Raw genomic sequence first — 22946 nt, 5'->3', positions numbered from 1 at the left:
TTATCTAATGAGACATGTACTTACTTCCTACCCTCCATGGGAACGAAATATTTATTAGCACTTACAATACACTGAGAGTGCTCTGGGAACTGCAAATGCAGTAGTGAAATCAACATGGTCTCTCTGCTGATGGAGCTCACAAGAGACAAACATAAACATATCAGATGGTGGCCAGTACTATGTGAAGGATTAAAGTGGGCATGTGACATTGAGTTACTAGGTAGTTTTTTCAGAATAGGTGAAATTCTCTAAAGAGCTGGCCCTCAAGCGGATGTATTAAGGAAAATGAGAAGCCAGGCAAGGAAAGATAAATTGGAAGACAATTCCAGCAGGGAAAAAAAATGAGTAAATAGACTCCAAGGTGAAATAGTATTGGCATATTTAGAGCATAGAAAAAAATGCTTGTGTTTTTATAACATAATGGGGGAGGTCACCAAGAGATGGGGAGTAAAGAGTAGGAGGAGACCAGAGAGGTCGATGGGACCACAATCGTATAGGGGTTTGTGACCCATGGTCAGTTGTGTGGCTTTTATACTAAATGCAATGGGAAGACATCGGAGGGCTTTGAGCAGAAAATGGATGTGATGTGATTTACAATAAAAATAGCACTGGATTGATTGTGTGGAGTGTGGATTCTGCTGAATGAGGATGGGCAGGTCAGGCAGAGGCTGTTGCCATGGTTATTATGAGATGGTACCTTGGGGTAGTCAGAAAAGGGAGCAAAGTAAAAGATCTGAAATACATCGGAGGCACTTGCTGATGGCTACCATATAAGGCGGGATGAAGAAAAAGAGAATCAAGGAAAATTTCTAAATCCAAATTTGAACAAATGATGAGCGGTGGTAGTGTTAAGTAAAATGGGGAGAATGAGAGAGAAGTAGGTTTTGTTTGTGGTTTAGAAATTGGTAGTTCTTTTTGGGGCATATTTTAGGTTTGTGATATCAGGTGTTTGAGTAGATATATTAAAAAGATAATTATAACAGTCTGGCCTTTAGGAGAGGGGCAGGGGCTAGAGATATACGTCTGATGGCCATTAGTGCACAGTTCCTATTTAAATAAGGCACAGGGCAGGGTAAGGTTACCTAGGAAGAATGTATAGATAAAGATCCAGGATTAAGCTATGTGAGGTTCTCTAATATTTACCAGTCAATCAGAGTAAGGGTGACAGAAATGAAATGAGGAGTAGCACTCCTGAGGTAGAGGAAAGCCAAAACAATAAAATGTCTCAAAAGCAAAGCTCTTTCCACGTAGTTACCAAGGAATGGAAACAGAGGGATAAGAGGCCCTGTACAAGCAAACCCAGGAGTTGATATTCACAGCAACATATAGCTAGGAGTTTCACCAACTTCTGGCCAATCAAAGGTGGCCAACTGTTCAAAACGTGTTCAAATAAGGCAAACATCAAGCTGTAACCGGTGCAGCTGTTTCTGTACCTTAATCCATTTTTCTGTATGTCATTTTTCTGTCCATAAATCCTCTCCAACCATCGACCAGCATGGAGTTGCTCTCAACGTCTTCTGGTTCTGAGGGCTGCTGGATTCTCAAACCTTTCTTTGCTCAATTAAACTCTGTTAAATTTGTCTACAGTTTGTCCTTAACAGTCTTCATATTGTACCCTAGATCTTTCAACTGCTTAACCCTGCACATTTGGCTACTTGGTATCCTTAGACCTGTATCTCCCCATTTCCTGTCCCTACCTAGACCCTGGTAACCACTGTTTTATTCTCTACCTCTATATATTTGACACTCACCCTCACCCCCTTTTTTAGATTCCTTTTCATTTTGTTTGTTTGCTTTGCTGTGCAGAAGCTTTTTCGTTTGATGTAGTCTCTTACATTTTACTTTTATAACCTTAGCTTTTAGGTATGATATTTAAGAAGTCATTGTCAAGGTTAATGTCAAACAGCTTTTCCCCTCTATTTTCTTTTAGGAGTTTTATGGTTTTAGGTATTACATTTAGGTTTCTTTTTTGTTTTGATTTGAATTTTAGTTATGGTATAAGAAAAGGGTTTGATTTCATAATTTTGCATGTGGATATCCAGTTTTCCCAGCACTATATATTGAAGAGACTATCCTTTCCCCAGTGTGCCCTTTTTGGTGCCCTTGTCAAAAATTAATTGAACGTATATGTTTGGATTTATTTCCGAGATTGCTATTCTCATCCGCTGGTCTAGGTGTCTGGTTTTATGCCATTATACTCTTTCGATTACTATATCTTTGTAATATAACTTTAAATCAGGTAGTATGATGTCTTTTTTTTCTCAGAATTCCTTTGACTATTTGGGATATTCTGTGGTTCCATACAAATTTTATGATTTTTTCTTATTTCTGTAAATACTGTCATTGGGGTTTTTATAAGGACTGCATTGAATCTACTCATTGCTTTAGGTAGTATGAACATTTTAACAACATTCTTCTAATTCATGAGCATGGGATATTCATTTATTTGCATTTTCTTCAATTGCCTTCATCAATGTTTTATCGTCTTCAGTGTACAGGTCTTTCACCTCCTTAGTAAAATTTATTCCCAAGTATTATTTATGTTACAAATGGAATGGTGTTCTTGATATCATTTTTGGCTAGGTTGTTATTTGTGTATAGAAATGTCACAGATTTTGTATGTTGATTTTATATCCTGCAACTTTATTGAATTTATTTATTAGTGTTAATGGTTTTTCAGTGGAGTCATTAGGGTTTTCTACAGGTAGAATCATTTCATCTGCAAATAGAGGTAATTTTACTTCTTCCTTTCCAAGTTGAATGTGTCTTTTCTAAATGCTTTTGATAGTACTTCTGGTACATGTTTAATAGAAGTGGTAAGAGTAGGCATCCTTGCCTGGTACCAGAAGAATGGCTATTTCTGCTTTCCGATTCATTATGATGTTATCAGCGGCTTTCCATAAATGGCTTTTAATTTAAAAAATAAATAAGGAGAAAGAAGAGTGGGCAGGTAAACCTTATTGCTTGGGCTGAGACATATTTTAGAGTTTCACATCCTTCCAGCTTCAAATAAAATAATGCAACAGTGTTCTTAAATTTTCATTATTGTTTAATCATCAACAACTGCATTGCACACTATCAACGTTTGTGTGGTTGCTGAAAGCCTATGATTATGTCCATTCAACCACACCTTTCTTATCAAAACTCGAATTCCAACTAAGCCAAGGATAAAAGTTATATATTAAATGAATTTCAGTAGAAGGCGCACATATTTGAGCAAGCACTTACTTTTATGAAGAAAGAAGAATATAAGAATGACAAAATTTCTGAAATGTAACTGGCATGTAAAAAAGTTTTCTGATTATAAACTATCAACTTTGATTTGGTTTTGGAAAAACACATTTCTAGCTGCTATAGAATATTTACAAATATCCTAAATCAAGATAATTTGTAGCATTGTATGAGAATAAAATAAGGTATATTTGACTGCTAAAAAATATAAATAAATAAATAAATAAGTGGCCTGTATGATGTTGAGGAACTTTTCTTCTATGCCTAAACTCTCAAATCAAGAACCATTAACTCCACACCATTATTTAACTACCTAAACTTTTAATCAAGAAACCATGTTACACTTTGTTTAATGCCTTTTCACCAATTGATATGATCATGTATTTTTTGTCTTTCAGTCTGTTGATATAATTGACATATTACATTGATCAATTTGTGTAGGTTAAGTCAGTATACCAAGGATAAATCCCCTTTGATTATGATGTATAATCTTTTGGATGTGTTGTTGAATTTGATTTGCTAATATTTTATTGAACATTTTTACCTCAGTGTTTGTCAGAATTATTGGCCTGTAGTTTTCCTTTCTTTGGTGTCTTTGTCTTGGGTTAGGTATAAAGGTAATGCTGGGCTTGTAAAAAGTACTAAGCAGTACACCTTCTGTCCCTATTTTTTTGAAAATTTTAAAAAGTATTGGTAATAATTCTTCTTTGAATGTTTGATACTTTTCAGCTCTAGAGCCATCTAGTCCTAGGCTTTCTTTGTTGAAAGATTTTTAATTACTATTTCAATCTCTTTGTTATTGGTCTGTTCAGGCTTTCTACTTCTTTCTGATTCAACCTTTATAGGTTGTATTTTTCTGGGAATTCATCTATTTTCTCTAGGCTATCAAATATATTGACAAATAATTTTTCATATTAGTCCTTTAAGATCTTTTTTTCATTTCTGAGACATCTTTTGTAATATCTCCACTTTCATTTCTGATTTTATATATTTGAGTTTTTCTCTTAGTCTGCCTAAGAGTTTGTCTATTTTGTTACCATTTGCATGGAATATGTTCTTCCATCTTTTTCTTTCAGCCTATGCATGTCTTTAAAGCTTAAAAGTGTCTCTTGGAGGCAGCATATAGTCAGATCTTGTTTTTTCAGCCATTCAGCCACTCTTTATCTTTTGATTGGAAAATTTAATCCATTTACATTCCTAGTAATTATTTATAGGTAAGGATCTACTACTGCCATTTCGTTTTATAGATTTCTTTTTCATTTCTTCCTCCCTTGTTTATCTTTGTGATTTGGTCATTTTTCTGTAGTGCTGCATTTTTATTCTTTTCTCATTATCATTTGTATCTGCTATAGTTTTTTTTTTGTATGTACCATGAGGTTTACATAAAACATCTTATAGTTGTAATGGAGTATCTTACACCAGTAACAACTTAACTTCAGTCATGTATGAAAACTCTAGACTTTTATCTTCCCCCTGACAATTTATACTTTTAATGTCACAATATACATATTTTATATTATATATTTCTTAACAAATTATTATGGGCATCATTATTTTTTACTCATTTGATTTTTAAGTGTCATACTAGAGATATATGTGATCTACAGAGCACTTAAAAGTATTGGAGTATTCTGGGTTTGACTATACATTTACCTTTACTACTGAACTTGCTGGTAGAATTTAAACCTACAGAAAATTAAACTGAGTAGAAATTTTATTTAGACCAATTATACCCTTTGCTCACAGACTCTGAGAACATTTAAAAGAAATGATTGGATTTGAAATAAATCTTGGAAATAAAAGCAGTATCAATAAGAAATAAAAGTAATGTCAACAAAGATATTTTGATATATACTTTACAGTCTAAAACACAAAACTATATTCATTTATCTCCTATGACTAGAAGCAGAATTCCACACATAAAATAATATTCTAAGTTCCTGTAGCCAGATTCTATATCTATTTTGCTCATTTCCATCTTCCCAGCACCTGTGACAGCACTTTAAGAGAGATTTGTTGAATGAATTTATGATGACAGCAAGATATTTCAAAATAATAATAATCACTTCATAGCTTTTTGGCTAAAATCAAGAGCAAATTAATAATAATACTTTATATCTTTGTGGTTTATTGTAGGCTACAGGGAATACTGTGACAGATTCCTGCTTCTAGAGGGCAGTTATATTTTACACTTATTTTTAACCTTTGTACATTGCTGAAAATAGTAGTTGATTCCGGCTGAGTGCAGTGGCTCATGCCTGTAATCCCAGCACTCTGGGGGGCTGAGACAGGTGGATCACCTGAGGTCGGGAGTTGGAGACCATCCTGACCAACATGGTGAAACCCTGTCTCTACTAAAAATACAAAATTAGCCGGGCATGGTGGCACATGCCTGTAATCCCAGCTACTCAGGAGGCTGAGACAGGAGAATCACTCAAACCTGGGAGGTGGAAGACGTGGTGAGCCAAGATCACACCATTGCACTACAGCCCGGGCAACAAGAGTGAAACTCCATCTCAAAAAAAAAAAAAATAGTTGATTCCTAAGTACTTGTTAAATGAATCATTAATGTCTAGCAAGATTTAAGGATTAGTGTCTCTATACCTTTCTAATTTTGACAATGACTATAGTTTCAGTAAATTACACTGCTAATTCTGGAAACCAGGGCAGAATACATGAGAGCATTTCAAATAAATAAAGTTACACATACTACTAGTTTGGTGGCAGGTAGGGCAATGTTCTGCTGCAAATCATGGGCCCACAACACACCATCCATCCCACAGGTGCTGTCATAATTCTTTTCATCAGGGTCATACTTGAAGAGTGCATGCTCCTGTCCATCCCGATGTATGGGGCTTAAAGGTTCAATAAAGTATCTTTGATTCCCCTGACTGAAGTAGCCCCTGAAAAAACATGAGAGTTCTGGCTTCTTCACAAATATTGTTGCATTAGGTTCATACAGATTTATAAAATCCAAAAGAGGACCTTTAAAATTCCTAGTCAATGTCAAAAACAATTTAAGCTCATGGCAATAAAATACAGTAAAACTTACAGCTGAAGATACCTTGGAGATTATCTAAACTTATTTTCTACAAGGAAATAAGACATATTAAGGAGAAGTGACTGCTGCAGTGTTGTACAAGCAACCATATCAGTTCTGGCACTAGAATGAATATTTCCTGACACTTGGTACAGCATTCTTCCAATTTTAATGCTATACTTGTTCTAAAGGTACACTCATAATGAAAAGGATTTTAGAGTTTTATAGATAAGTGTTAATATACTGGCTTTATAACTCATTCACTGTGATACATTTGGAAAATTCTTTAAACTCACAAGCCTCAGGTTCTCCACATTTATTTGTCTTAATACCTACCTAGTATAGTGATAGTAAAGATTGAATGCGAGAACATGTAAAGCACATGACAAATAAATATTATCGATTTCTTCTCAATTTTCTCTGCTAAAGCCTTGAACCAGGGTTCATTCAACCAATATTCATTGAGTACCCATTATTCATTAGGCATTGGACTAAGGGTAGACAGCAAAAATAAAGACATGGTCTCTTTTCTTATGGAGCTTATGTTCAAATGAGGAAAATGGATGTGTATCAAATAATCACAGAATATATATAATTATATAGTAAGTACTTATATATAATTATAATAATTGATGTGAAGAAAAAGTACAAGAGATATAATAGACAGACTGAATTAAATGTACATAAAATTAGATAATGGCAAGAGTGGATATAAGAAGATAAATTATGGGGTTTATTGCAATGGTCTGCATAAGGAATCATGGTAGATGGACTAGGATATCATAGTAGAGACAGAATGAACAATTTCAGAAAGTGTTTAGAAGATAGAATCAATAAGACTTGGTAAGGGATTGAAAATGCAGGGCTGAGGGGCAAGCCGACCTCAAGGAATTTAGGTTTCTGAATTGGGCAAGTGATTATTTGATTATACCATTGATTAAAATAAAGAACATGGAAACCATACCAGATTCAAAAGACAATCATTAGTTTGGTTTAAGGCATACTGAGATTGAGGTTTCTTTAAGATATCCAACTGAAAATATGAAAAACAAAATTAGATAATCAAGTCTGGACATCAGAAGAGCCACCTTACTATAGATTACTATAGACAGATGCATAGTATATCATTAACAGACAGAATGGTATGTCATAGTGATGGATAAGGCAATCTAGAGAGAGAGCGAGTGAGAGCTTAAAGTGGGGAGAGAGTCTGGGGGTGGTGGCTCACGCCTGTAATTCCAGCACTTTGGGAGGCTGAGGCGGGCAGACTACTTGAGGTCAGGGGTTTGAGACCAACCTGGCCAATATGGTGAAATTCTGTTTCTATTAAAAATACAAAACCTAGCCAGGTGTGGTGGTGGGCATCTGTAATCCCAGCTACTTGAGAGGCTGAGGTAGGAGAATCACTTGAACCCGGGAGACTGAGATTGCAGTGAGCTGAAATCGCACCACTATACTCCAGCCTGGTGACAGAGTAAGACTCCATCTAAATTAATGAGTAAAATAAAGTGAAGAGCAAGAAGAGAGAGCAGCTCCCATTACCTAAAGATTCTGACTCCAGAACTGGGACTCAAAATCCTGTATTTTAAAAATAAGCTAACAAAAATATATTTGAAAGCAATTCGGATATGTAATTTACAAGCCACTATCAAGAGAAGCGGTGTTTCTTCAAATTTCAAAATTTTATGGCCCTTATGATTTATATTCAACTATATAAAAATTAATGATATTTGGGATTCATCTGGTTGGTTAGATATATACATAAATACCACAATCACAGGTACATGCAAAACATTCCTGAAGTCTTACCTTAGACCCCTACATGTGCTGATGCTAGCGTCAGAAACCTTTTCGTTAAGGATATGTCCTTGATAATAACAATCATCCTAAAGGAAAAGGGGTTTTGTAAAGAGAAGTACATGTGAATTTTAGCACCGCTGCTAAAGCCGCATCTGAAATCTTGAAACAGGATTTTAAATGCTTTCAAACAATATTCTGCTGTACAACAGTAGACTAAGATGTTTAAAAAATAATTAAAATCTTTCATGTAAGTTAAAATTGTTCATGTCAGTTAATGATCCCAAAATGACAGGTATTAACTGTCAATGTTGACTAAGTAGGCTGAATGTCAATAATACTTCGATAGAATAAACTTGGATATGTCAGTTTAAAACCTGAGCTCCTAAAACACTGGGCACTCATTTTTCCTTTTGGCCAATTTCTCATTAACTTTTTTCTAGCAAAGACCTACAAGCTTTTTCCCAAAGGATGGGTTATTCAGATTGGGCTTTTGTTTTTACTTTCTTGATTTATCAAAAGCGTTCCATCAGATTAACTGGATCAGCATATTTCTTGCCTGCATTTGGAGCAAAATGCCGTTCTTAACATTTTTCCTTCCATGAAGGACCTTTCTAGTTCGGGACAGATGAGGTGTTGGCCCATGTAAACTCTGATATTATTGCTACAGAGAACAATGCTTGAAGCGCTTCCCATGGAAAATGGAGCTCAGAAAAAGAGGTAATGGTGCATGACCCCTCACATGGCTACACACGGTCATCTGCTCAGTCTAAGAAAAGATGGGCTATGAATAGCAGTAAAGAGAAATTGTTTAAGAAAAGCAATTCTGTAATTGCCATTGAGGAAATAGTCTTGGCTGAAAAGACCACAAATCCAGAGAAATGATAGAAATTGATTGAGAACACCAGAGGTATGTAACTCTTCACTCTCAAGAAAATAACATGCTCCTTCTACCCACCCTCCTACAGGGGTCCTTAAAGGCTGGAAAAACTTACCAGAGTTGCCAAGAAATTGTTTTGTTCTTGTTAAAATATAAAAAAAAGAAAAGTGGAAGATCAATTAGGTAATGGCTACTGCTGAAAAAAGCACTAATGTTACAAATGCAGTTTCACTTCTATTATTTGCCTGGCAAGGACACTGCCTTTAGGTCTGTGGGTAAAACCCTGATTAAAGAATTGAAGAGACTCCATTATACCATAATTTGTGGGCTTGTGGTGATCTCCTTTCCAGTGGAATTATAATATGTTTCTGTGTAGCCTGGTGCAAGGAGGTTCCTGGAGAAAGAAACACAAAAATGTTGTGGTTACTTGTGCTGATTGCTAAGTCCAATGAACTTCTCAAGTCATTTGAGAGCAAACGCTGATTAGTCCAGGTTTGTGTGAGCCATAAGCAGCAACAGACTCAGCACACTCTCCATAGGCTGCCTTGCTCTTGCTGAGGATAATATCACAGGTAAAGATACTCACTTGTTTTTTTTCAAATAAAGCACTGCAATTTTTCCATTAACTGTCATTTTATACTTTAATTCAGTTTCAAATTGTTCCTGCAAAAATACACAAACATTTACTTGTAATTAAAAACATATTCATTTGACTATTATATTTCTATCTGTGTAGTCATTAGCAAGCAATATCTATTTTTTAGCAGTATAATACCAAATGCTTGCCTCTTCCCCTTTTGACAGATCAAACAACTCGGCAACTAAATAAACAAATTATCTGAGAGCCTTTTATCCATCCACCCTTCCAACCATCCTTCCATCCATCCATCCCTGCATTTTACAAGTATCGTTTGAGTGAGTGCTGTTTCTTTGCAAGATACTGCTTGGTTTTGAAAATTCTACTCTAAGCAAGAAAAATTGGTACGTACTGTCAGAGAGCTTATAATCTTGTGAAAAGACAGACAATGAGGTGAGTTATGTGCATGATAATGGATGTATATAGTAGGATGTCTCACGTCTTAAGGCCAGGAAAGGCTTTTTTGAGAAAGTCATGTTTAAGACGACACATAAATTACCGAGGTGAAGTGAGTAAGGGAAGTTAACTGATTAGAAGGAATAGTGTACACAGATGCCTAAAGACTTCTATCACATCTCATGATTTTTGGTCTTGAGGTCTTCTCAAGACTAACTGGAACATAAACTATGAGAATGTATACTGTAATGTATACTGTAATGTGAGGAAGAACCATTAAGAAGAAACCACAGTCCCAGGTATTTAGAAGGAAGAAATATGACCTCGGGTAAACCACGTAAAAGGAAAATTATTTTAAACTTGGATATTTGTATATAAGGAGAGCTATTGAGGACTACACAGAATTATTTTAAAGAAGATGTTTTGGGGTACTAAGTTCTGACTTTGGTCTATAAAACAGGGTTATCAACTGTGGTTGCACTCAATACCTAAAAAGTTATTAGGAAGTGCCTTTTTATTGACATTAAAGATATCTAAATATGGTAGACCAAAGGTGGTTGAGAAACACATATTATGGACTGAGTTCTGTTTCTTCTGCTATGGTGCACCTAAGCCCAAGCCTTCCTTCTCTCCCTCCCCTTCTGGCCAGTATGGTATCTGAGCTCACAGACGGACAAGGCATGTTAGAGTCATCAGATCATAAGCACTGTGCTGGGATTTAGCCCTCTCCAAAGTCAATTCTTACAGTCCATACTTTGCTTAAATCCTCAGTTGTTGAGGTCTGCTCTGCTGTCAGTAATCCCAGGCTATAAATATCCCCCAATGTGGGCCTAGATAAGTAGAGGTTGATGGACTCAGCTTATTTTCATGCATGACAGGAACTGGAAAGAGAAAGGGCATTGAAAATAAAAGTTATGCAGAATAGTCATAACCTCTTATTGTTCAGGATTAAGAAAGGCTAGCTAGAATGAAGCTATGAGAATGAGACCAAATATGGTCTTCTACCAGAAATGGCCTTCCAGATATCTGCTTCCTGTTCAGCAACGACTTTTTAGTAGATTTGGTTACTAAAACTTTAGCTGAAGGTTGTTTTAGAAAAGAATAAATGCTTTTGGAGTGGAGTTTTGGTTAACACTGGCATAAAGATTATGGATGGAAGGAAAGATGAAGGAAGAAAGCCAGGGCCTCTATGAAAGAGAGTACACTGGGTAATGTAATAATAATACTTTTGAAGGAGAGTTTCCTGGTGGAGAGCAAGGTTTGAGAATAAGAAGTGTGTTCTAGTTGTGTACTCTGCAGGTTCTGAAGTATGCATCAAGAGAAGTAAGATGCACCTTGATTTGGAGAGCACTCACTAGAAGGAAATGATTTTGGTTTTACTGAGTAAGACTAGCTGACCACAGAAACATATAGATCCAAATTTCCTCTAAAATAATGTCATGGGTCTGATTTAGTGGGTGGATTGGGAAAGCCACAGTCTTGGATGGTTCTGGGATGGAGCACATCTGTAAGGTCTAGGGCATGTCAATGGGCACACAGGAAATACCAAGGGCAGCCGTAGAATACACAGAGAGGTTCTTAATTCTAGTAATACAACAGTTGTTCAAAACTTACAGTAAATCCATGAGCTCTAGAAACCCTGCTAAATCAGCTAATGGGCCTGAAAGACTTCTCAATCTGAGGGAGGATTGTGCTGTAAGATATTTTCTTTTATGACATGGGCCAATACCAAGATGGTTTGGGCCTCTAAGAACATGTACAATCTGGATGCTGAATTCTTTGAAGAATAGTTACTGTCTTTAGAATGTAAGTTCTCAGCATCAGGGACTTTCACAGAGTATAGGTTAAATATGCATCTATGGAGGTTTATGGGTAATATGCTCCAGTCATAAACATTTATTCATTTGTCCATTAGTTTACTTATTCATTTGGTCATTTACTTAACACATACTTATTTAGTCCTTATGTCATTCATATAAATAAAATCGTGAATATGATTATGAATAAAATATTCAAAGTTCCACCTTGTTCTGTTCTTTACTCCCAGCCCCCAAAAATTTTTACACAGGATTATTTCAGTCTAGCTGAAATATTAAGCAATGTGGCATGTGTGATCAAGTCAGAAAGATGATGTCACAACCATGGCGTAGCTGACAGGTAAAGCCAGTGCCTCAGTTCTCTGGTTGTATAATAAAACAACACAGGGCACAGTTGTATAATGATAAGCACAAAAGTCTTCCATCTGTTCACTGTCTTGAGAAGTGAAGCACTTAATCTAGGGTGAGACCTATGAAGCTTTCATGGGATATACAGAGATCCCCTTGATCATAAGTGTGGTCAACTGCACTATGAATTTAGGATTGTTTCAAATAGTATTTGCTAATCAAGTCTTTGCACAGGGAAGACCCATAGTCGCAACACAGAAACTACAAAGATAACTCCTAAGAACTTGGCTTATATCTAGAAGACAGTGTTCTTATTAGTCATAAGGTGTGCCTGAGAGACTATAGAAGAGTCTATGCCAATGGAAATCATGTATTTGTTGTGTGGCAAACAAAGATGTCACTAGCTTCTTCAGTCTATGTTTGTAAAACAACTGTGATATGGCAGAACCCAAGAACCCTAACAGGGCAGGATTGAGATATGAGGCATGCAGCAGCATTAGGAACCTTAGATCTGTGGATAGGACAGAATCTGGAATCATGGACAGATTGCTAGGGCTTAGTTCTGGATGTTCACAGGGTGATATCAAAAGCCACAGGATAGGATTGCCAGATAAAATACAGGATGCCAATTAAATGTGAATCTCAGATAAACAGAGAATATTTTTTTGTTTATACATAAAAACACACAATACTTCTTAAAATACATATGCCCCCTATGACCATGGTGACATACTAATGAAATATTTGTTGTTTATTTGAAATTTAACTGGGCATCCTATATTTCTGTTTGCTAAATGTGACAATCCTGCACATGGAGGAGTTTAGAAGATGTGGGAAAGAATAGAAACTAGAGATCAGCAACTAAGGAAAAGAGATGCAAATGCACTAGCTGGGAAAATTAGATTCATTCTGTTGGAATCCTTCTTTATAATTATATCAGAAGTGTTGTGTGGAACATATATGTATATATTTTTAAATAAATATATATATATATATGTATTATATATATTCGTATTTGAGACGGAGTCTCACTCTGTCACCCAGGCTGGAGTGCAGTGGCATGATCTCAGCTCACTGCCACCTCTGCCTCCCAGGGTTCAAGTGATTCTCCTGCCTCAGCCTCCTGAGAAGCTGGTGTTACAGGTGCGCACCACCACACCCAGCTAATTTTTGTGTGTGTATTTTTAGTAGAGACAGGGTTTCACCATGTTGGTCAGACTAGTCTCTTAACTCCTGACCTCGTGATCCACCAGCCTCGGCCTCCCAAAGTGGTGTGGGACATATTTATACAAAAAAGTTTTACTGTTTGTCTGAAATTCAAACTTAACTGGTACTCTGTATTTCATCTGGCAACCCTGTCATGCGGATTTTGATATCTTCCTGTGAACAACTGGAATTAAACCCTAGCAAAACTTACTGCTAATGGTTTAGCCACATGGTTATTGTGGGGTAATTCAAAGGTGTCACCTGACACCTGAGATATTAAAAAGTAAACATGGGAGAGTTATATTTATTTCTGAGATGCTGTGGAAGCATTCAGTGCTCATTCCATTATATTCATCAGGCCTCATAATATATTCTCTTCTACACTCTACAACCAAAGGGAGTGGGAGAGAACTTGGAAATGTAACAGATGAAACTAAAAAAATAAAAGATTTTCCATTTAAAGAAACATTAAAAGGTTCTAATTATTTAGGTGATTTTTTCTTCAATTATCTATGGTATTTATTTAATACTCTTATTTTCTTTAAAGATAAAATTAATGTGCTTTGCAAGTATTTATTTAGACCAACATGTATTAATGAAACAAGTATTTATGTTCCAGGACAAGGATTGGCAGATGAGGGTGAAGGAGGAGTAGAGACATAGCAAAGACATATTAAAAAAAAAAAAAAAAAACCTTTTAAAAATTTACCTGGACAGTTTCAAACCAGAAGTGAAGGTTACACTTGCTCTCATAGAAACACATGCACACACACACATACACACACTTGTGAACATACCATCGCTCCTGACACAAAATCAACATTTCTTTTTAAAATCAGTAGCTAAACTTTATAATACTGACTGTGAATGACGCACGATTTCAGGATAGGGATATATTAGTGTATATATGAATATGGCAAGTCAGCTTAACAAAGACTATAAGAGACTCTAAATGTAGAGTCCCCTAAATGGGAGGGACTCTAAATGTAGAGAGAATATTTTAAGTAGCAAGAAATCCATTTAAAAAAGCATAGAAGTAGAAACAAGAATATTATTAAGAAAAGCAAACTGAAGTTGATAGTTTATGTCGAAAAGAAGAATTTTAAAATAAAGGTTTATTAACTGGGACATGAAGCCACAAAAACTGAAAATTAGTCATAAGAACTGGAATATGATGGGCTACACAGGGCAGCACCATAGCATAATCTCTCTATTTTTTTTGAGAAGGAGTTTCACTCTTGTTGCCCAGGTTGGAGTGCAAATGACGTGATCTCAGCTCACTGCAACCTCTGCCTCCCAGGTTCCAATGATTCTCCTGCCTCAGCCTCCTTAGTAGTTGGGATTAGAGGTGCCCACCACCACACCCAGCTAATTTTTTGTATTTTTGGTAGAGACAGGTTTCACAACCTTGGCCAGGTTGGTCTTGAACTCCTGTACTTATATGCATAAATCATAAACCACTTGTTTTCATAAATTTGCTTTAGAAGAAATGCTATGGGAAACCGTGTCCAGTGAGGGAATATGTGCACCGAGTGTGCTGGATTTCAGAGTATTTCTGTAAACTATTATTTGTGTCTCATTTATCTGTATTTTGCTGGCTCCCAGAAGAAGACTTAAGAGTGCAGGTAATTATAGCATTGTTATAATTGAACGAATCATCATGTTTTAGCTTTTCTCTTAGAATTAATAAATGTTTATTGAGTAAATGTTGACTGAGAATATGTTGTTTCATTTGCAATAAGAAATGTACAAACATTAAGAAGAGCCTATTCAGAAAAGACAGGTAAATTTCATGTTAATGTGCATATATACATGCATTCACCTGCTGTATTTTCTGTTTCTGTTTCAGTTGTCATAGTTGTGTTTGGAAGGATGGATGGATAGATAGAGAGATAGCATCCAATTTTCTTTTGGAAGTACATAGAATAAATCATCATAAAATGTTAAATTTATGGCTAGGCAGTAGCTCACGCCTGTAATCCCAGCACTTTGGGAGGCCGAGGCGGGCGGATCACAAGGTCAGGAGATAGAGACCATCCTGGCTAACACAGTGAAACCCCGTCTCAACTAAAAATACAAAAAAATTAGCCGAGCATGGTGGCGAGCGCCTGCAGTCCCAGCTACTCGGGAGGCTGAGGCAGGAGAATGGCGTGAACCTGGGAGGCGGAGCTTGCAGTGAGCCAAGATCACACCACTGCACTCCAGCCTGGGCGACAGAGCGAGACTCTGTCTGGGAAAAAAAAAAAAAAAAAAAAAAAAATTTACTCTTTTTAACCTTGGACAGTTTCTTTCACTTCTCAGAAACTTGATTTGTAGAATGAGGTTAATAATATAACTTTGGGTTATAGTGAAGATTTTTTAAAAGGTCAAAAACAAATACAAATATAATCATTGTTATTTAACTCCAAGGTGTAATTGCTGAAAACATCACAGATTCCACTTGAAACACACAGGCACACACATACACACACGCACATATATAAACGCACATGTATAAATCCCATATCTATCTCTCATCATAGATAGATATATATATGTGTGTATATATATATCTCAAATCAAGATCCTTTGATAAATCAAAAGTTGTACCTGTTGCTCTGGCTCTTTGACCTCTCTTTTATGCAGTGGATGAAGTCTTATAGGATAAACCACTTCATACTTCTTCACCCCAGGGAGTTCTTTTATAGCACTTACTGAGAAAAAAGAAAAAGAGAAGACTTATCCAGGTAGAACTGAAGTAGGCTGGTCAGTAATGGCCATCCTTACTGCATTCCCAATGAACGGTGCCACACACAGAAGCCTGAAGTGATGCATGTCAGAGTGATTAATGTGCTGACACCAGAAGAGAGCGACAACCTCAGAAAGCTACTCTTTCCTCTTAAAGTTTTACTTTAACCTATATCTTCAGATACTTCCCCATTAAAAGTTTACAGGTGTTACTGTATTTAGAGAAAGTATTTCTTTTGGATTTTCCCACTTCTTATCTTTGATCCCTGCAGTGCAGGGAAATAGCAACAGCTCAGGCAAAAAGAAATGAAGATAGAAGTGAAAGTAATCCTCTGAGAAGCGAATCAGTCCCAGAAAAATTGAGTTGAAGCACTGGAAACCATACAATGTTAGAAAAATAAAATAACTAATGTGCACAATTTTTACTCTATTTTTCTTGGATTTGAAAACAGCAATATTCCATACTAATTAAAAAAAACTATGTCACAGTAAGAAAAGGCTCCAATACTAGGTTCATAGAATGAGCTGGCATAAGCAGTACAGAAAAACCTTATTTTTGCATACAGAACATTTAAAAAATGAAAATTAGAGAAGCAGATAATTCAAACAGAATCACTGGCCTGGAAGGACTTTTTTGAGCCTGCAGTCATATTGAAAGAGAACTGAAAAGTGATTTGATCCAACCTATCTGCATTTTAAATGCTCCTCTCCATGTTGTCTTTAGAAGTCATTTTGTTTTATTTTATTTTGAGACAATGTCTCACTCTGTCACCAAGCTGGAGTGCAGAGGCACAAACAGGGTTCACTGCAGCCTCAACATCCTGGGTTCAAGCCATCCTTCCACCTCAGCCTCCAGAGTAGCTGGGACTGCAGGTGTGCACCACCATGCCTGGCTTTTTTTTTTCTATTAGAGAAGAGGTCTCACTATGTTGCCCAGGCTGGTCTTGAAATCCCAGGCTGTAGCAATCCTCCTGGCTCGGCCTCCCAAAGTGCTGGGATTACAGGTATGAGCCACAGCACCCGGCCTAGAAGTCATTTTAGAGACAGAGATTCAGTTTTCTCGAAGCTAACATTAGATTTTCTATTTTCTTTTTGATTTGCCCATGTGGTCTAGTCTCTGCTCTGTATATAGTCGATAGACCTGCTCCTTAGCTGCTACAGGTGGCTACAGGCTTAACCAAAATGTAGACTGCAGTAGCAGAATGGGGCCTAACTCTACAACTTTCTAAGACTAGAACTGAAAAGGTTTTTTTCTCTTCTCTGAGTAAGGACTACGAGGGTCTCTAAAGGTAATGCCAGCTCATTAAAGTACTCAAATCTTAAGTTCTATGGTGAGATACATTTAGGTTACTGTGGTTTATCTTTTAACAAACATAGATGAGGCACTTAATCAGTAGTATTCATTGCTTATCTAGGAGGACTGTGCACTTACTCCAGTCACTTCCCACAGAGCAAAACATTGTTTAAAGTTTTCTTCAGAAACTAAAGCATAAACTTTCAAAATACAGCGTTTTTTTAAAATTACTCGAGAATGACTTTAATTCATTTAACGACTCAAGAGTCACTTACATTTAACTTTGAAGAACAGAAAAAGGGTTTAAACCAGCTAAGAACTCTTTGAGTCAAAAATGGGGTGTTAAAGTAATGAACTATCTTTTCTTTCAGTGGTGTAAGAGTTACTCTAAAAAAAAATTCAAAATTACTTAAAGCCATGGCACTGACATTAGAATACCTTATTTTTTTATTTGGTTTGAGTCTTTAAATAGTTTGAAAAAAGGACGCCAATTAAATGGTTCCTAAAGCTAGTTCAAGTGGTTTATGATTTATGCATATAAGTACAGAATCCCCTATAACCTCTTTCAAGAGTCAGTGATCATTAGGATAACTGAATTCTGATCCACTGTGATAAAATAAGCCTCATTACATTGTCACACTTCAAGAACAACATCACGGGGTTCTTCAGTTCCTCATTTCTTGCTGTCACAGACGGAATCACTGGGCGTCTTTTATTTCTATTAAATTCATTTTTGGTAAAGGAAAAGAATAACATCAACTATAAAAAATTTTTGAAACATAAGTTCAAAAACCTTAAGAAAAATTGATGATTCTTTTTCTGAGTTAAAATTTTTCTAATTATTGTAATTATTTTGAAACACTAAGATGCCAAGAGGTAAGAAAATTACTCCTGCCAGAAATTAACTGATGATATTGATACAATTCCCTGCTGCCTCCTTAATTCAGGGACACAAAACAAGCATACCATAAGGCACCCACATGCTGCCTGGTATATTACAGTAGCTAATCAATGCAGTTAGTCTTGTTAAGATAGAGTTCACGAAGCCAAATTTCACCAGTGTTGCAGCCAACATAAATCTTTTTAAATGCTATATTAGAACACACATGATTCTAACAGGAAATACTAGTCCAAGCTGCCTTCGTGGAATAAAATAATACCTACGTTCCTGATTTTTTTAATAAAAGCAGAAAATGAAGTGAGTTTCCTTCTCAGCACCATTCAGAAATGGTGAGAAGGAAAACAGGCTCATCTAGCCAACACAAATTTTCTCTCACATGCACCCTGACCTCTAGGCTTCTAGTTAGTATCTGAATCCCAATGTTTCATGAAATTAGAAATTGCAAACTGGCTCTTAAATATGGGATTAAAATATGTAAGTTATGAAATTTATTTCCAACTTTTTGGTGGCCGAACACTTCCAAATGGAAACCAAAAACAAAGCAAAATAAAAGAAACAACAAAAAAAACCCCACAGCATTTCTTTTAAAAGTCATTGGCAACCTCTCAATCTCTTTAGTTTGAAGTGAATGGCATTCCAGCTCCTTCCAAACTCTTGTCACTCCATATATTCTCTAAAGAAACTAAATAGCATTTCTCTTAAAGGCTCTTATTTTCTGGAAACCTAGAAGTCCCTGAAATAATGGGATCTGGAATACAACAAATTACATAGCCATTGTAGGGATGTAACAGACCTAAATATTGTTTAGCTCATCCATCCTTAAGTTTAATGGAGATGGTGCAGCATCATCCCCACTGAATAACATCAGGTTAATTATTTTTGAAGCCTGAGGAACAAACAGAACTAACTGCCATCCGGGTATTACACAAATCCAAGATGTAACACAATATGTTTTTACTAATTCATTTTAATACTTGCCTTCTCTCTCCCACAGAACTCACACGCTGGATTAGTCTTGACTAGCAAAACCAGATCAGGAAAAAGAAAACTGTTATTTTGGTTTAGATGGGATAATTATTTTTGACTGTTTTGAGTCTTAGAAAAGCCAAAGCTCATTAACAACGTTAATGTGAGAGACATTAGTCTGGATTGCTACATTATTTGTTCATCTGTTTGGGGTCATTTTGGAAACGGGAACATGAGTATGTAATATTGACATTTTCATTTTTGTTCAAATGTGTTTGAAACTGTTCAAAGAAATGTCTTCTTTCCAAACTGAACACATCATATTAAACGCTGAATTAGGGTTTACACAAGGATATTGACTTATGTCCTGGGATTCTCTGCATCTCCTCAAACCATCTTGTGGTTTTAAACTTCATGCATTAAAAGTGAGTACAAACAAAAGGAAAAAAACTGCATTTCTATTAGGTCTGTTATTTTGACTATTTAGATTAAACTGTATATTTTCTTTTCAGTCTTCTAGTTATCTTATAAAGGCAAGGAAGAACTGGTAGTTTGAAATAAAATAATTTCAAAAAGTGCTGTACCCCCTGAGTATTCTGCTGTAATAAGGTAAAGACCTTTCTCCTTTGTTGATGCAATCATTTACATCTTCACCCCACAAACACCTGTCACATCCTTTTAAATATTTGTTTTTCCTTTTCCTAGGATGAAATCCCATAAGTCAATTTTTTCTCGGGATTGTGAAGTTCACTGCACACAACCAGCCTTATTTTACATCTTTTTCTTTTATTTCAACCATCTGGGGACTGGGCAGAAGTCATGGTCAGAGGGGCACATATGTATTGCTTTGATGATGGGGGCAGAGAACAAACAGGAAGAACTGGGAAATGAAAATTGCTTTACTTCTTATATTCTGACTAGAAAGGCAACCCAAATGGGAATCATAACAGGGATAGTTCAGTGGCAAAAAGACACCCTTAAAAATAGAAGCTAGAAGTTAAAGGAGGGGTGACATCACACTTTTAGAGTTGACATCAGAGGAAGTTGCATCTCTTGGTGCCATGTTATACATGCACCGTCGGGGCAGCAGAACTGATTAGTGTGCCCAGTTGCACAAAAAGACTGTAATGTGCATGGGCCCCAGTGTTAGCCATGTGACTCTGTTAGTGGATCCAGCTTGATCTTTACGCTCTTCAACTAAGCTAGTGCCCAAGCAGTTCTTGTATTTCAGCTTAGAGGGGGTTCTGGAAAATCTCTTGGTGATAGCATTTTTGGAGAACGGAGAGAAAAAACATTTCTATTAAGTCTGCCTCAAAAAGTAGGAATTTCAGGTCAATGTTAAATGCCTGGCATGAGTTTTATATATATTTTTAATATTTCAGGCTCATTTTACCAAAAGAAAGCTGGTGTAACACGTTCACATCAGACAAAATAGGTATCAAAGCAAAAGGCATTAGAGATGAAGAGGATCACAGCACAGTGGGAAAAGGTTCAGTTCAGATATAGGTATATATTATATAAAGCAAAAATATACAGAAACAGAAGGAAAATAATTAGATATTTAAAGATATTAGGTTAAGTGAAATTTTTATAAGTCTTGAAAACAAATCAGAAACAAGTGAGACACAGGAAAATCATTTTTAGCAACAAAGTACTAAGAGGGTGCATGGACAAGGAAAACTTTTCCCTCCCTAAGCCCATACCTCTAGTTGATAATCTGTTCCCATCCCCAGGTCCCAGCAAACATTCTAAGACCCAAGAACAGGTTTACTGGGAGGAATTCAAGGCACTGCAGTTCATGTGCTGAGTTAAATAAGCTCTGGAAATAGAAGCTGAAGAATCACAATACCCAATGTAATTTAACCAAAGTCTAATTAGAGAATTTACCAGAAATTGAGAGACTTGCTAGACATAATTTCTTGTTAGGAAGTAGTATTTTTCTCCTTTCAGATTTTTAAATGCTTGATATAACCAGCAAAATAGAAGTAAATTATCAATTTAAGCTTAACAGAGATATTGTTTTGTTAAGTAATATCACAATACCTTATAAACAAAAAATATTATTTCCAGTTAGTCACATGTATTATTACTAATAATGAGTAAATACAAAAATATACACTCAAACAGAAAGAGCCAAACTGGCTCCCATAATAATAGTAGGTATTTTCCTAAGCCTGGTACACAGTAATAAATAGCCAAATCTGCCACATCTTTACCATTCTTTAAATGACAAGCTGGGTTTTGATGAATTCCACTTTTTCAGTCAAAAATCATATTCATGATTTAAATTGTGCTGTATGAAATTGTCCCTTTTATTTCTGTATATTCTCAGATGAGATGCATACATATTGGTTCAAGACCTCTTGTTGCCTCTTTTTAACATTGTCTTTGTATCACTCGCAGCCCCCAAACAACAGGTTAAAACCAGCCCAACTGGTTAGTAAAATTGATTGAGAAAAAAGAAAAAGAAAAAAGTCAAAATAGTTTATACAATAAAACTATCAGGAGACTATGAAAAGTTCGCTAATGCATTCAACAGAACCTGAAAAAGAGCTAAATATATACCTGGAACAGAGAGGAGGAGACTGACTGTCAGGAGACCTTGCAACATGCTGGGTGATTCCAGGAGCACGGTGTCTGCTCTTCTCGCTCAGATGGGTGCTGCTGGGTCTGTCCCTGCCTCCTCTCCAGTGAGACAGAATGAAACTCCCTGGTTCATTCTTGTCTCTGATTCAGGAAGTGTTTACTAAAGGTGTTGCACAACCTCGAAGCTGTGGTCCTGCAACAACAGCCCAGCAGGTGGAAGTCCTGGCTGCCTCCTGGCTCTAAGATTCCTTGATCTGAACTATTGTTTTGCTCTCCTTCTCCATACTCCCCACTCCAAAGTAATACATTTCCAACATATTACTATAGACAGGTAAGCTACAAGGAAAGAGGCAACTGCATTAATGATACTTGAAAAATATGCCAGACATTTATTTACATTATGGATATATGGATATGATATATAAATATATATGTTTAAATATATTTTTACATGTATATAGTTGTAGGAAAAAAGTTATTAAGAATGTTATTTCCCCCCACATACATAATGGGGTTATGTAAAGCAATTTCTAATCCAACCTAATTACTATATAGCATTCTCTTTTCCATTGTTTTATGTTCTATTCTCACACAAGGGTACTCTCAGGAAGTTCGGACTATCCTGAAATAAGAATATCTGACAATATAAGCACAAGAATTTTTAGATCTGTGGGGGGTATTTGTGTCATAACTGGCAACCAGGAGTGTGGAAAAAGGATTCAAGACCCAAAAGATACAATTTTAGGATCTGTCACTGGTGGTAGTAAGGCTAAATTGGGCATGTCTAAAAATCATACTTATAAGTAATAAAATAACTAATATCAATTCAGCTGCTTATTAAGTTTTAGGTACTGATAGGGTTTGGTTGTGTCCCTACCTGAATCTCATCTTGAATTGTAGCTCCCATAATCCCCATGTGTTCTGGGAGGGACCCGGTGGGAGATAATTGAATCAAGGAGTGGGCTTTTCCCATGCTGTTCTCATGATAGTGAATAAGTCTCATAAAATCTAATGATTTCAGATCAGTCTCAGCAGGCCTGAGCCTGCTCAGGCTTTCTTTGCCTGCCTCCGTGTAAGATGTGTCTTTGCTCCTCCTTCACCTTCTACCATGAGTGTGAGG

At 36.3% G+C, this 22946-nt stretch overlaps 1 protein-coding gene across 5 annotated transcripts in view; it reads right to left on the bottom strand.

The window, feature by feature from the left end:
* The window catches only part of ADAM28 (ADAM metallopeptidase domain 28), a 57460-nt gene extending 35249 nt beyond the window's left edge, over positions 1-22211 (bottom strand). For all 5 annotated transcript variants that reach the window (XM_055348188.2, XM_063709139.1, XM_063709140.1 and 2 more), the window contains exons 1-6: positions 21806-22211; positions 15942-16045; positions 9535-9611; positions 9264-9342; positions 8081-8157; positions 5942-6134 (exon numbers count right to left, since the gene is read on the bottom strand). In XM_055348188.2, the coding sequence (XP_055204163.1) occupies positions 5942-6134; positions 8081-8157; positions 9264-9342; positions 9535-9611; positions 15942-16045; positions 21806-21851 (576 nt within the window). In that variant the 5' untranslated portion in view covers positions 21852-22211. The remainder of the gene's footprint in view (positions 1-5941; positions 6135-8080; positions 8158-9263; positions 9343-9534; positions 9612-15941; positions 16046-21805) is intronic.
* Positions 22212-22946: the final 735 nt, after the last annotated feature.

The sequence above is a fragment of the Gorilla gorilla genome, chromosome 7 (assembly GCF_029281585.2).
Source record: "Gorilla gorilla gorilla isolate KB3781 chromosome 7, NHGRI_mGorGor1-v2.1_pri, whole genome shotgun sequence".
Classification (NCBI taxonomy): Eukaryota; Metazoa; Chordata; class Mammalia; order Primates; family Hominidae; genus Gorilla; species Gorilla gorilla.
The sequence above is the reverse complement of the archived record's forward strand: the minus strand, read 5'-3'. Positions and strand labels throughout refer to the sequence as shown.